This window comes from Vanessa cardui, chromosome 9, assembly GCF_905220365.1.
Source record: "Vanessa cardui chromosome 9, ilVanCard2.1, whole genome shotgun sequence".
Taxonomy (NCBI): Eukaryota; Metazoa; Arthropoda; class Insecta; order Lepidoptera; family Nymphalidae; genus Vanessa; species Vanessa cardui.
The window spans coordinates 5,746,095-5,762,318 of record NC_061131.1 but is presented as its reverse complement, the minus strand read 5'-3'; the positions used below and the strand labels follow the sequence as shown (position 1 = coordinate 5,762,318).

General features: G+C 31.8%; 1 protein-coding gene across 1 annotated transcript; it reads left to right on the top strand.

The window, feature by feature from the left end:
* The first annotated feature begins 489 nt into the window (after positions 1-489).
* Positions 490-12,574, top strand: LOC124532615 (arylsulfatase J-like). Its single transcript, XM_047107600.1, has 7 exons — positions 490-876; positions 3,239-3,398; positions 6,071-6,297; positions 6,973-7,078; positions 11,056-11,208; positions 11,560-12,216; positions 12,298-12,574. Exons 1-7 carry the CDS (start codon positions 766-768, stop codon positions 12,513-12,515), a joined length of 1,632 nt encoding a protein of 543 aa, XP_046963556.1. The 5' UTR covers positions 490-765; the 3' UTR covers positions 12,516-12,574.
* The last annotated feature ends 3,650 nt before the right edge of the window (positions 12,575-16,224 follow it).

Sequence of the window (16,224 nt, the reverse complement as noted above, 5' to 3'; positions counted from 1 at the left end):
AAGAGTATATGCACACCTTTAGAAACATTCTGCTTAAATGAGAAAGCGCTCTGATGAAGTGTGTGACGAATCATCTAGTCCCACGCTAATGTATCCAAGCAATGTTTTTCTATGATCAACTTAATGAAGGTTTTAGTCTAGTCCGATTACAAAGAATCATTGAAATCGATTTACAATCGGCGACTATATTTATATCGAGCACAAAAAGAAAGAACGGACGAGCTAGGAACTCCTCTTTAAATTGACTAATAAAACTGGGAGTGTTTAAAGAAGCTATAAAACTCATAATGGTATCATTTATGAATATTTATAATTGTTATATTTATATATACATGTACCTATAGATGTTACATAAAGATATATAATTCATAAATCTCAGGAGATATCGAGTGTACATAAAATGTGTGTTATCATACGTTGATTTGATAAACGAGTGCTGGTTTTTAAACGTTTCATTGACATAAATACCATATAATATTATACTATGTCAATCAATACTTTTCACACGTTAGATACGAGAAGATCGTTTCAACACACGTTTGTGTGTTATGTTGCTTATATTTTAAACACATAATACTACAAAATATATGTGTTACATAGTACAGTCCGTTTTGTGAAATTGAACTTCTCATTTTAATGTATATTTTTGTCGTTGAATATATTTATAGCTAGTGAGTTTCGAGAAATTTGATTATAGTTTGAATATGCTTCGATAGACGAGTTTTGTTTATATTTTGTGAATAGTTTTCATATTTTTATAACATAATGTTAATGATTTTCAAGTATTCGTGCTTTTTACTATTTTCTTTGCTCTCATTTTGTGTTCCGGGTAAATTGAATCGTCCGAATGTTATATTAATTATCGCTGATGATATGGTAAGTACCTAACTCTTTATTTTATATGGTTATATGACTGAAATTATACTCGTTTAGTCTTTTATCTTATTTACATTCCTCGTTTGAATAAAGTTTTATTCATAAAATAAAATAAATGTAAATTGTACCGTGCCCATACATAATCATAAACAATAATAAGAACTATGCAAATAAAAACACGAGTTACTTAATAGTACAAAGTTAACATAAAAAAATAAGACAATGTAAGGGTCGGGCATAAAGTAAGTCTTTTACTTTGTTGCTGTCCATAATGCATACTGTTGTAAATGCTGGTTGAAATTTGAAAATCTCACGTTGAAGATAAACGATACATAGCCATAATCATTTAATTAATCACTGTCTGAACCCGCGGCGTTACCTGTGTTTAATTTTGCTTATGGCACATGACCGTTACCCCGTATTTAATAATAATTATATATTAAATAGTCAATGTCCTTTCCCGGCCCTCAAACTATTTCCATACGAAATTTCATCTCACACGGTTCGGAGATACAAGCGTGAAGAGGTAACACAGAATTACTGTCGCATTCATAATATTAGTATGGATTAAACTTAACTGCTGATTAAGGATGAGTGTAAAACCGCGACAATTTATATTTGAAGATGTAGAAAATATTATAGTGCAGGTTGAATTGCAGTGAGAAATAAATGTAAAATGCAATGACTGAAAATAAACTATTTATAATTGATATATTGACATTGTAATCAAATTGTCAGAAACTAAATCCGTGAAATACAATGACAAACAATTTTAACTTTTTTTTGCGTATCGTTTGTATTTCTAACGATAAAATCTATTAAATGCAAACACTTCCGGATATCTTATTAATTTAACCGTGATAAATAGAAAGGTTTGTGTACTATTCTATAAAAAGCGAATGAGTACAAGTTTTAATAAGTATAGTACGACACAAATTAGATGTAGCATCGGATAATGCAATGAAATGAAAATAAAACCGTTTACTGCCAATTTACACAATCAATAGAATATTTAGAATAGCTTCCTATCGCGCTATTCGACCCTATCCGTCGCTATAGATTCTCGTGTCAGTTCAACCCAAGAAAGCAAGTGCATGTAAAACGACGTGTCAAAATGACGAATATAATATGATATTACAAGTTATTAGGTTTGTGTAAAAATCATATTCACATGAGAAATAAATATTGATAATTTGGGATAGCGTACTCAAATCAATCTAAGTTGTGTCGTACTATACATATGTATGTATATCTTAGTAGGTATATATAGTATAGTATAGTATAGTACGACATCTCCTGCGCAGTTGGATGAAATAGTATATTTATGAGATGTACTTGGTTTTATGAACGTTATGTATGAAAAATAGATAATTCGAATTAATTGCGGGTGACCACCAACAACTCACAGATCACAAGGACACTGTGCAATTTCATATGTTCAAATGTCACAAATTAAATTCGAAATTGAAATCGTTATAACAGGGACATAATTATATTACACAACTATAATACCATGTATATTTAAACATAAATTATGATGACAGGTCAAGTCGAGATGGCCCAGTGGTTAGAAGGCGTGCATCTTAACCGATGTTTGCGGGTTCAAACCCAGGCAAGCACCGCAGTCTCATGTGCTTAATTTGTCTTTATAATTCATCTCGTGCTCAGCAGTGAAGGAAAACATCGCGAGGAAACCTGCATGTGACAAATTTCATAGAAATTCTGCCACATGTGTATTCCACCAACCCGCATTGGAACAGCGTGGTGGAATATGTTCCAAACCTTCTCCTCAAAGGGAGAGGAGGCTTTTAGCCCAGCAGTGGGAATTTACAGGCCGTTGTAAAAAAAAATGATGAAGTAGTATGTAGAAGGAACTAGCATCTAGAACTTAAGTAGACGGGCTTAAAAATGTTTTGAACATCGATGTTATTATAGTTATCGCTAAAACGTTTTGTGGGTTTACTGGAGTCCACCGTGTAAACTAATATAGAGTTTTAACTATTAGTACATAAAATTTTTACTTGGCGGTAGGGTTAGGCAAGCTCGTTTGGGTCCGTACCACTCACTTAATATTTTACCTCATCACGGCAATACTTAATACTGTTGTGTTTGGAAGGAGAGTGAGAAAGTCAGGCACAAGGGGCATAACATCTTAGTTCTGTTGGTGGTGTATTGTTTATGTAAGTAATAGTTATTAATTATTGCAGCGCTAATGATTGTGGGCGGTGGTGACCACTTACCATTAGGTGGCCCATCCGTCTAACTACATCATAAAAAAATATAGACCACTATTTCTGTACGAAGCTAGGACAGGTCCTAATTTTTTTTATTAATAAAATAATAAGCCAAGTTGCTATTGCAGGGCTGGGATGATGTGAGTTTCCACGGATCGAATCAAATTTTAACCCCGAATATAGACCTCCTGGCGTACACCGGGGTGGCTCTGGAACGATATTACAGTCATTGTGTATGCACACCTTCACGCTCGGCTCTCCTCACGGGGAAATTCGCTCACGTTACAGGTATAATGATATTTTTAACATAATTTGTATGGCTTAGTAATTAAATAATTGCATATTTTTATGCGGGCTTTTAGATATTTATGTTAGCTAGTGTTATTATGTGGACATAAAATCTTAGCTTCAAAGAGTGTAAGTGAAACTTGCCAATGAGTGTCTCAAATGGTCTCAATCGTGTAAAACGTCCGCCTAATTTTTAATTTTTAAATATTTTACCGTGTTATTGCTATAATTTGTTCCTTATATTTTCATAACGTAAATTTAAAAACAATAATACGAATGGAACCATTGAAAATTACAGAATTTTTGCTAAAATTATTAATAAAAATTTTAATTGAATTGACAGTAGACCATTTCAGATAGTAGACTTATAGTCTAGAATTAATCGAGGTTTCTTATTTTACAGTATATAAGTAGGCAATTACAGTATTTAGGTAGTAGAAATAAAAAAACGAGTGGTAATTTTTTTTACATAAAATGAATTATATGGACACTATAGGTTTATAAAACTGTGAGTCTAACTAGGTATCACTTTTATAATCTACCATCTTATAAAGAGTAATATTAATACAACAAACAACAAAGTATTTTCTATAAGAGATTCTTCGGCATACTTTTAATAAAGAGCTTATATTTAAAGTTGCTTTAACAGTATGTTTATAATTTTATAAATATTAGCAATCATATATTTTTTTAAAGAAACGGTGAAAATCATTGTATATATCTAAGGAAGAAAGGTAAACTAATAACATATAGTTAATATATCCTTCCTGAGGCATAGTATTCCTTTCTATAATGAGATTCCATGGTAAGTTTTAAATTGGTCTATTAAAAATATTAAGCCTCGTCAAAATAAAATTTATACATAAACCATATTCTTAATTCTCAAGCATAGTGAGTTCTAGATTTTATGTGAGTGATTTCTTACTCTGACTGCACATATATTATTTTTCCATATATATTATCCTTCCTCAATTTTTTAAATTCATTCCTGTATCAAGTCTTAAGCTCTTTCTTTTCAATCTAAAGATCAAGTTATTATCATTCTCAATCGGTAAAGCAGATTATCGCTCATACTAAGCACACGAAAATAGATCTTAAGGTGACGAACCTTTTCTTACCCCGACTGTACATCCATTTATTGTCAACCTAAATATCTAAGTGACGTTTCAGACAGGGCCACTTATGTCAAAATATACGGACTAATTCTAAAACTGTCATAAACATATTCGAAAATAGCTCGACAATCATATTAAACCTTAAATTGTCTAATATACACTTCGTGGTAATTCATGTAACTTTTGTATCAAAATATTTAAAGAACGTCGTTATGTTTAGGAAAATATTGTGAGGAAGGCCTTGAGCATGGATGTGGATGGATATAGAGGTAGAAGACCAAGGAAACGATGGATGGATTGTGTGAAAGACGATATGGCAAGAAAGAATGTTACTTGTAAGATGACGTCTGACAGATAAGTATGGAAGGAGAAGACATGCTGCGCCGACCCTAAATAAAATTGGGATAAGGGCAGGAAGATGATGTTATGTTTAATAGCTGTATCTCGGTTGGCTATCAGCGTCATTGTCTGTTATGTGTATTTTAATAAACATAATAATACATTAAACGTTATTTATAAACAGTCAAATGCAGCGAAATATACATATATTTATTATTTTATTTCGTTTTCCTGTATAGTTATAACAAAAATATTTTCGTTATTTCATTTCATCTCATTCCAATGGAGTGCAATCAACTAAAATGTCATTAGTTATATGCTTTAGCAAACAAACGATCTTTAACGATTATTTTAAATTTTATAATTGAATATTTTTTTAAAAATTCTGAGCAACTATTGTAAAAACGCATTTATCATTATCTAGGCGATCCTTGTGTCAAATTTCTTAATACAAATCGTAAAGAAATTTGACATAAAGATAGCAGTACTACTGTACTGAATATACTATACATATATTCAGTATTGTACCTAGTTGTGGTGAGGTTATAAGCAGAAAGACTTTTTATGTAATTATGTGAAATTAGTCTGCTCAAAACGGAATTGGTATTTAAATACATTGTACGCTAATTTAATGCTCATTATACCAATAATAATTAATTACTAGACACAGTTACAAAATTTAATCGATGATTTTCAGTTAATGTTTTCAGAATTGATTTAATTAAATAAGCCATTTATTGACTAGTTGGAAGTTGTTTCTGTATTCAATATCTAATAATATTTCTTCCAATTAAAATATATTAATAGTAATTCATAGTCATTAGAAATTTGATCAGAGCATTTAATAGATAGGCGCTGAGATGGCCCAGTGGTTAGAACGCGTGCATCTTAACCGATGATTTCGGGTTCAAACCCAGACAAGCTCCACTATATATATATGCTTAATATGTGTTGATAATTCATCTCGTGCTCGGCGGTGAAGGAAAGCATCGCGAGAAATTCTGCCACATGTGCATTCCACCAACCCGGATTGGAACAGCGTGGTGGAATATGTTGCAAACCCTCTCCTTAATAGAAGAGGAGGCCTTAGCCCAGCAGTGGGAAATTTACAGGGTGTTACTTTACTTTATTTAATAAATTATATAATATTGCATGATTTACAATTTTAAAAATCGTTATCTTCTTGAATTGATATTAGTAATGAATTCTTATTTACAGGAATGCAGGGCTATCCCCTAACAAATGCTGAGGATAGAGCTCTCCCAATAACGGAGAAAACGCTTCCCCAGTATTTCAAGGAGGCCGGTTATGCTACACATTTGGTCGGGAAATGGCACGTTGGCCAATCTCGCGTCGAATATTTGCCAACATCTCGGGGTTTTGACTCTCATTTCGGCCATCGAGGCGGTTATATTGATTATTATGAGTACACGTTATTGGAAACGGTATGTTGTTACATAATCTTCTTTGTTTTTCCTAAAGATCAGTACACATTTTCCTAAAGATCAGTAAACATTTTCCTAAAGATCAGTAAACATTTCAACTGTACAAAATCTCTATTCACACGTACATTTTTGCATAATTTATTACGTACTAGTAATAGAAGCAGTAAAGTCACATGTGTGTCACTTTATTCATATTTGACGACCTCTGTGGTCGAGTTGTGTGTACACCAGTTTTCGTAGGCACGCAAAGGTTCGATCAGTCGTTTCATGAGTCGATGTAGAAAAAGTTCATTACTTTTCTATGTTGTCTTGGGATCAGAAGTAACGATGGTACCATAAACAGAAGTGTTTGTGGTACCGTCGTTACTTCTGATTTTCCATAACAAACGTGCTTTAGCTGCTTACTTGCTGCTTAGAATCAGAGTAATGTATGTGATGTTGTCCAATATTTATTTATGTTTAAAATTTGTAGTTTATTACACAATTAACAAAAATAATTTATTTAAAACCACATAATTACAATGGATATTTCTAATAGTAATTGCCTGAACATAATAATGATATCGTTTGGCCAATTTTAATGCAATCAGTATATTTGGAAACGAATAAAGTGAATTTTGTTTTATAATTATTTTATATCATTACCGCATATTATTTAAATATATCTTTGTTCAGTGGAGTGTCGGAGATGTGTCAGGGTTTGATCTGTTTCGAAACGATACTGCAGCTTGGGATGTTGAAGGATACATCACTGACGTTTATAATAAAGAAGCTATATCACGTAAGTTGCTTAATAATAGTGTATACATAATTCGTATTGTGATTCAGTCGACAAACCAATTTCAAAGAAGTATAAATCCTACCCACCCTTTTGTAAGCAATACAGTCAATGTGACGCCTCCTTGGAATCTATGATATTAATTCACGCGTGCGTGCACACACTCTTACACTCTTTATAGTATTTGCAAAAATGCATAAGGAGTGTAAGAGCATTAGTATATATTATACATCGGATTTATCACTAATTTTGTGGCTGTTAGTAGGTATAGACACATATTACAATTTCTATCTGGCTGTCTGTAATAAAAAAAAAATATTTATATATTTTTAATATGATATAGTTATGCAAATTAATGAATGAATAAATTTTATAAAACAATTATAACTAATTAATATTTAGTTGGTAAGCGTACTTCTCATTTTGTTTATTAATAATTAATTGTACCTGCACGGAAATGGAACGGGTTGTTAGGTAAATCATAAAGCACAAATTAAATACTAAAACCACGAAATAAATTGTATATTTAAAAGTTAACTAATATATTAATTTATAACGAATGATGGATAAAAATTGTAATAAAATAATACTTATGTACGGATCTCTGGCAACAAATATTCTTCTATTACAAATTAAACGTTAAAAAATTGCACTGGACATAAATATATATTTCAAATTAATTTAACTTCGTTTAATCTGAATCTTATTCAAATCATAGTTTCAGGAAATCATTTCTATCGGCAAGAGACATATATTAAAAAATACAATAGTATTTTTTATCAGTACCATTATGTTAATTACTATAATAGAATACAAAACAATAACTATTAATAAATAGTTATTGTTTTGTATTCTATTATAGTAATTAACATAATGGTACTGATAATAATTATGTTATCAGTGTATTATGCGTAGTCAGGGACTGCGAGATAACCCTGTATTTATTTAGGAATAGATAGGCGTGAATCAGTAAATATTTCGTTTTTATTTTTTTTTATTTGTACTGATGTATAAAAACACGTTCTTCTCGAAGGAAGAGGAGGCCTTAGCCTAGCGGTGGGAAATTTACAGACTGTTGTTGTTGTTGTTTTATACATAGACAAAATTACAAGTTTTTACTAATCTGTTATTTTCTTAACAGCTACATGGAGTAAGATAATAGCTATAAAACAGATAAATTTATAGATAGTTTAATGAGATACATCAAGTGTCTGTGGTAACTAAAATAATACACGCAAACAATAACATTAAAGTCTCTTGAGTGGTTTACGCAATGTCATTTCATGTCGATATAATGTTTAAAATATATACTATCACTGCAACACTGATACTAAATATACTACAGAATTTGTTTATTTACGACATCACATTACAAACTTCTAAAATTATCAGTGTTTCTTTAGTGTATTGTCCATGTATTATGTACAAAAACCTTCCTCACGATTCACTCTACTTTTTTGAAAAAAGTACTTTGTTTTATACTATGTTAAGAAGAGAATCAGCATCTGTATCCTCGTGCCAGGGTGGATATAGATGCAAGCAGGAATTTCAATTAACATTTCGAATTCGGCGCTGTCGTGTCTCGCATTTTGATCAACTCTGGACTTTTAAGGTTTTTTGGATGCCTTTTGACGAGAGCATTCCTCTGATTTGCGGTTTCTATAATTTCGAGCATATTTACGATGCCATCTTTATTGATTATTTATTTAATTTTCAAATAACTATCGAAAAGTAAAGTAACAGCCTGTAAATTTCCCACTGCTGGGGTAATGCCTCCTCTTCTATTAAGGAGAGGGTTTGGACATATTCCACCACGCTGTTCCAATGCGGGTTGGTGGAATGCACATGTGGTAGAATTTCGATGAAATTAGATATATGCAGGTTTCCTCACGATGTTTTCCTTCACCGCCGAGCTCGAGATGAATTATAAACACAAATTAAGCACATATACATATATATATAGTGGTGCTTGCTTGGGCTTGAACCCGCTATCATCGGTTATGATGCACGCGTTCTTACCACTGGGCCAACTATCGAACTTTACTTATATTCGAACGAATATTTTTATCTTAGTTTGTGTTGCAGCGGTGCTTTTTATGTTCTTTATATGACACTTGAATCAACATCCACGTATTCATACTCCATTATTTTATGATTTTACAAAACAATCGTACTTACTGTAGTCCGATGACGTCACAGGTAAAACATCTTGCACGACGCAACCAACAATACGACACCATGAATCAACTGTTTTGTGACATATAGTTTCGTAGTTATAACCTTTTGAAATCAGACAGTATTATGTAATACAAGAAAGTGGACCAGCGATTTAAAATATTAGCACTTTACGAGTGAGAAAGCGTTTGATTTTTTTTTATGGTTGGCGGACGAGCATATGGGCTACCTGATGTAAAGTGGTCACCAATGACGCTGTAAGAAATATTAACTATTCCTTAAATCGTCAATGCGCCACTCAGCTTGGGAATTAAGATGATTGGTCCCTTGTGCCTGTAGTTACACTGCCTCATTCACCCTTCAAACCGGAACACAACATTAGTGAGTACTGTTGTTTGGCGGTAGAATAACTGATGAGTGGGTGGTACCTACCCAGACGAGCTTGCACAAAGCCCTACCACCAATTGATACGTCATCAATATCGATGTTACCAGCTTCACGGACTGTCTTGTTAAATGGGGATTCATAATTGAAAAAATATATAAAAATGACTTACGTTTATGTACTGAAAATACACAAATTTTAGCTGAATTATTTATAAATATGTAAGCATATATAAACAGATTTTGGTTACCTTAGGTTGTTTGTAATCTTGGCATTATATTTGACATATTATTTGACAGTATTATTTGTATGGTATATGGAATAAGTCATAAGATATTTGTCTCAGTAAAATAACATATACCATAAAGTCTTGTATTATATTTTCTTAACATCAGACACATGCTACCTTAACATATAAACATATAAACTTGATATGAACATATAAAATTGATGCATATGTTGTTAAACAATCTAAATTCGATCTTATTTCCGATTTCTAATCAATAAAATACCACCCGCCTCTTAATTATTGCAACTTGTAATCTTAATATGCTTCACAATTAACTTGTAATCTTTATATATTTACAAAAATAAATCTCTAAGAGATTTGATAAGGTAAATGTTGTATGTAGATAAGTGTTTTCAGTGTGTATGTGTAAACCAAAAAACGTAATGTTATCGCTGTACATAAGCGCCTTGTTCCTTCTAAATTCGAAATATAATTAGATTACACATTATACACACGAATTTTAAAATCCATTTAATCTATTTTCTTGAAAAACTAAGATCTAAGTCAAGCATTCATAAAAAAAATGTAAATATATTCTTCTCGTGTAAACAGGGAACAACAACAACAACATCCTGTAAATTCACACTGCTGGGCTAAAGGCCTTCTCTCCCTTTAAGGAGAAGGTTTGGAACATATTCCACCACGCTGTTCCAATGCGGGTTGATGGAATACACATGTGGCAGAATTTCTATGAAATTTGTCACATGCAGGTTTTCTCACGATGTTTTCCTTCACCGCTTCTCGGCCTTTTGGCTAAGATCAAAGTGTAAAAAGGGAAATTGTCACTTTATTTTACTCTCAAATGTGTATAAAAAATAATATGTGGCTCGAAAGAGGACTAGTTAACGAGGAATAAATTATTCTTCATAAATGTATACATGTGCTGATTTTTTATTCTTTTATGGTTCCCAGCAGAGTTTTATTATATAATAGTTTAAAGTGTTAGTGTATGTATGCATGTGTGTGTATACGAGTTGCTGTTTATTATTATGTATCTTCTAAACTAAACCGAAACTGTCCGGTTTGCAACGTCGATTCAATTTGTAACAACTATTATTCTGCTGTATATTATTTGCTGCCATTGCATTCGATAAAGTTATATTGCTCATATGATTTTGTTGTTAATTTTCAGTCATAGATTTACATGATATTTCTAAGCCTCTGTTCTTGATGGTGGCCCATAATGCCCCGCATTCTGCGAACGAAGGTGCGCCTCTGCAAGCACCACCTGAGCTCGTCCGCTCTATGCGTCACATTGATCTACCGCAGAGACGGTATTATGCTGGTAATACTCCTAACTCAACATTTTATAGTATGTTTAAGAAAATCATGGTTGTTTACATTAAATTTGACGATAATTATTTAAAACTTATAACGTATAATCTATCATAATACTATAAATATGAAAGTAACTCTGTCTGTCCGTCGCTCTTTTACGACTAAACCGAACCGGATTTGATGAAATTTAATATGAAGCAAATTTGAACTCCAAGAAAGGACTTACTACTTTTTTGCCTAACACGTGACAACCAACACCCTAAAGAGCGAGCAAAGCCGGTAGCGACTACTAGTTATTATATTTTCTAAATGTATGTATGCGAAATATATTGCGTTAATTTTAATCTCAATTTTGCAGCGATGGTAAAAAAGCTTGACGACAGTCTAGGAGATATAGTTAAAGCACTGTCAGATAAAGGTATATTAGATAATACCATAATAGCGTTTATATCAGATAACGGTGGAATAACATCTGGAATATCTGTTAATTATGCACTTAACTGGCCGTTGAGGGGTCTCAAAATGACTCCATTTGAAGGAGGCATACGAGTGAATGGACTAGTGTGGAACAAAAACCTAACACAAGGAGAGCATTTGTGGAAGGGATACATGCACGTTGCTGATTGGGTGCCAACTCTTCTCAGTGCTGCAGGTCTTGAAATTCCATCGAATATCGATGGTATTGACTTATGGGACAGCATTGTATCAAATAGAGAATCTAAAAGGGACGCCATATACGAAATTGATGATTACACAGGTTTTATGGCAATCATAAGTCAAGATTATAAGTTGATTACTGGAGACGTCATTACAAATTATAGTAATCATCAGGGTGATATGTTTAAAGGTATCATTGGAACAGGTCCATCTTATGAGGATGCTCTGAAAAATAGTACGTTATATTCAGTTTTGTCCGATATTGGGGTATCGTTTGATATGAGCCATACAATCCTCAGAAACAAAATAAAAGTTTCATGCAATATGGCTAAATCTAATATATGCTATCCTAAAAATGGTAAGGTTTTATTAATAATTGCTAATTTTAATAAAGAATAAGGATAATTTACAGAAGTATGTTAAATGTTTTTTCTTTTAGGTACCTGGTGCTTATTTAATATTAAGGAAGATCCTTGTGAAATTATGGATTTATCTTCAAAATATCCAGATATTGCAGAAAAACTATATTCACAATTGAAAGCAGAATCAAAACGGATCATACCTAGACAGGTGCCGCATGAAATAAATTTACAAGCAATGCCTAGTTTGCACAATTATGCTTGGGATGTTTGGCATGCGTCAGAAGGCAACTTTTAAAGAATTATTTGTTGATTTAAACAATCCAAAATGTTGTCTTAAAGCGTAAAACGCATTGATTATAAACGGTTACAATGAAAATACAATATATGGTATCTGAATTAGACATATTTCATTTATCTGAGGTAGCTTTAAAAAAGTCTTCAACACAAATCGTAATTGCTAATTGGCAAATAACACTTACACGTATATTACAAATACAAATACACGTTTATTCTCAAAGTAAAAATTCAAACACACGCTTATAAATTCTGTAAAACCTTCCTCTATTTCTTTTTGATTTCTAATTTCCATTTGTCCCTATTGTAAAAAGTATTTGTATATAATTCAAAAGCCGTTGCATTATCAAAAAGATAATAAATTAATTGCATTCTAGCTCTTACAAATACATTACATAGTGTTGATTTTACATTACATATTACATAGTATTGATTTGGCATCGTTAAGTTTTCACGAAGAGCGACCGACACAAAGCGCTCTACGCGTGTTTTGTCTGTGAAATTTGATGCTGTTAACGAAACGTCGACAAACTGGACTATAAGCAATGAATTATTCCTATTGTTCGTAAATCCCAGGGCCGTGCATGTCATGTTCAAATATGTAAGGTGTGTGGAAACAAAATCAAATTACTTGTTGTATTTCATGTTTTTTTTTATTATGAGATTCCAATGTTGGCAACACTGTATGAAATAAAATATTTTATAATATCGCATTCACAGGTGACATTGGCGAAATAATCTGTGCCCTCTTGACACAAATAAAAGCCAAAAAATGCAATTAGGCAATTAGACTTAAACAAATGACCCAGTTGATATTCAAACCCGTTTTGTTTAAATAATTAATTCTAGTATTATTACTGAGACGGCTTGTTGGATTGATTGGAGATAGAACAGCGAGTTAAGTAACTTTGACCTAAATCTTTTAGAATGACTAAGATAACATTATCGCAGATGTTTATCTACTGCTACAGATTATGTCAATAATTATAATAAAACTTAACGACAAAATCAAACAAGTTCGATTGATCAATAAATAATTAATAATTATCATTATTATTAATGAACAATTAACATTCATTGATATACTACTATAACCATATTTTAATACATTATTACAATAAAAAATATGAGCCGTTGTATTTTCAAGTTATAACCAAGACAAATTATTAATAGTTATTCGAAATAAAGCAGAAATATATTGTTTTTGCTAACTTAATAATTACTATTATAACTGAAAACCTACATGCATTATATTCTATATTTTTGGGTATCATAGCAAAGGTACTCCGTCAATTAAGCAACGTTATCCGAGTTTTAGGTACTGAAGCGCAGATTAATTACAGTTGCAGTTCCAAACTTTTAGTACGAGGTATGTATTCGTTGAAGAAATATTTATAACAAAAGAAATTCAATACAGAAACACGCTATAAATAAACCAATTCAGTACATGGAGTGAACGACTATTTATCTTTTATCGAAAAGTATTTGTAAGCTATTATTCCAAGCTGTTATATTGCAGTTAATAAATATGTCAGAATTTCTTTCGGTACATGTAGGATTCCGATGTTTTCTTTACTCGCTAAGCAGAAGATTATATTGGCTATAATTTTATAAATGTGCGCAGTTTTTTTGAGTGTCTGACGAAGTTAATTTTAATGTATTAGTGACATTTTATAGTTGAATGACCATGTTACAAGCTTAACTGTCTTTCATTCAAATCAGGACTAACGCGATTTGGATAGACTTTGTTAACTATCCGTTATAAGACTTGAAGGCACCGCTTTTCCCATGCCCCATGGGCAGATACATTCTCATCAGATTTCCTACCACCAGTTCATATTTTTGTGCTCCGCTCTGAAGGGAAAATGAGCCAGTGAAACATAACTTGTTACCTCCCGAGGTTGGTGTACAAAGTAATAAATGGTTCTAATTTCATACAGCGACAATGGGTATGCGTATATGTTTTGGGCTGATCATTTACCATCAGCTGACCTATTTGTCCATGTGTGTGTGTTATAATAAATATTTTTTCTAAAAAAATAGCACAGGCTTCAAAGTAACCATTAAAAAGTAATAAAAATAATTTGATTTAAACACGTATTATTGAAATCGGCCGATCGTTTGTAAATATTACTACATTTTTTTTTTCATTCAAAATCGTCCGACTTTGTAAGTTTTACTTGCTGAAACTTGTAGGTTTCGTCAAGAGGTTTTCCTTTACTGCCAAGTTTGATGTGATATATAAGCACAAATTAAGCACATGAAAATTCGATGGTGCTTGTTTGCATGGTTTTATTTTATTTTGTTTAATAATGTTCAACATTATAACTACTTTATTTACATTGAGAAATATGAAAATAAAGTAAAGTTTGTTATTCCACATTTCAGCATATATTCGTTTAAAAAAACTCTTTTAATATTCGATACATATAATACAAAAGGTCGTGAATAAAAACTGTTTGCTTTAAACATAAAAGTATAAGAACACAAGAATTGAATATTTCCTTATGTATATGAAACATATATTTTTATCCTTTTTGTTTGTATTTTGCTCTGTCAGTTCGGTGAAACCAACAAGTATCAAAACGTAGAATAACATTTAAAGTAATAAAATCTCGAATAAGAAATATAAATGCCCATTTTGCTATCAGTTGTATGTTACTGTCAGTTGTATTGTTTCAAATTGGAATTCAATTCTCACATATCGATCCTTTGTTCTAAAAGTAACGTTTTGTTAATTAAACTCTAACTAGTGGGTCTCGCGAAACATTCGAGTTTATTCGAAAGATTTTTTAGGAATTCAAAACAGGTTTATGTCAGGTTTTGTTTTGATTTAATTTAATTGTAAACTGCAATTCATCTAGGTTTGGAGCCAAAATGATGAAACCATTTTTTTAATGAAATTTTTAATGTGAAAATGCAGAAACTTTTTTTATAAATTATTTGTTTGATGTCAAATAGTATTTATTATAATATTACAGGTGGCTTTCGGAATTGGACTTTGTTGATGAAAAAAAAAAAGATTTTTTATACGTTTTTCATTTTTTCTCATACAGTTTGTAGTCTTTAAATTAACTCTTTATTAAATTGTAACAATTTAGAAAATTGCTATCAAGATTCTTTAATTTCCTGTACTGTAGGGCTGAAATTTAACACAATCGGCTTACGCTATCATTATCATCATCATAACATAGTATAAAACAAAGTCGCTTACCGCTGTCTGTCCCTATGTAGATATTATGCTTAGATCTTTCAAATTTCGCAACAGATTTTGATGTGGATGATTTTTAATAGATAGAATGATTCGAGTGGAATGTTTTTCTGTATAATATAGTAAAGAATGGACATGGACAATATAGTAAAGAAACAAGAAAAAGTCTGTAGTCAGCATCAGCATTGCACTCGTGCGATGCCGAGCGGGTCGGAAGTCAATACATAAGATATCAATGATTAAATTTTCATTACTTCTAAACATAAAATCAAATTGAGATGTTACTATCATAGTCTCCATATTTAAATATTTAAATACGAGACAACATCACATACATTACTCTGATCCCAATGTAAGTAGCTAAAGCACTTGTGTTATGGAAAATCAGAAGTAACGACAGTACCACAAACACCCAGACCCAAGACAACATATAAAACTAACGATAATCTACATCGACTCAGCCGGGAATCGAACCCGGGACCTCGGAGTGGCGTACCCA

Coding starts and splice junctions, on each gene's coding strand:
- LOC124532615 (XM_047107600.1), top strand. CDS start 766: ATGTTAATGATTTTCAAGTATTCGTGCTTTTTACTATTTTCTTTGCTC. Junction 11,209..11,559: donor GCAGAGACGGTATTATGCTG/GTAATACTCCTA, acceptor TCAATTTTGCAG/CGATGGTAAAAAAGCTTGAC. Junction 12,217..12,297: donor TATATGCTATCCTAAAAATG/GTAAGGTTTTAT, acceptor TTTTTCTTTTAG/GTACCTGGTGCTTATTTAAT.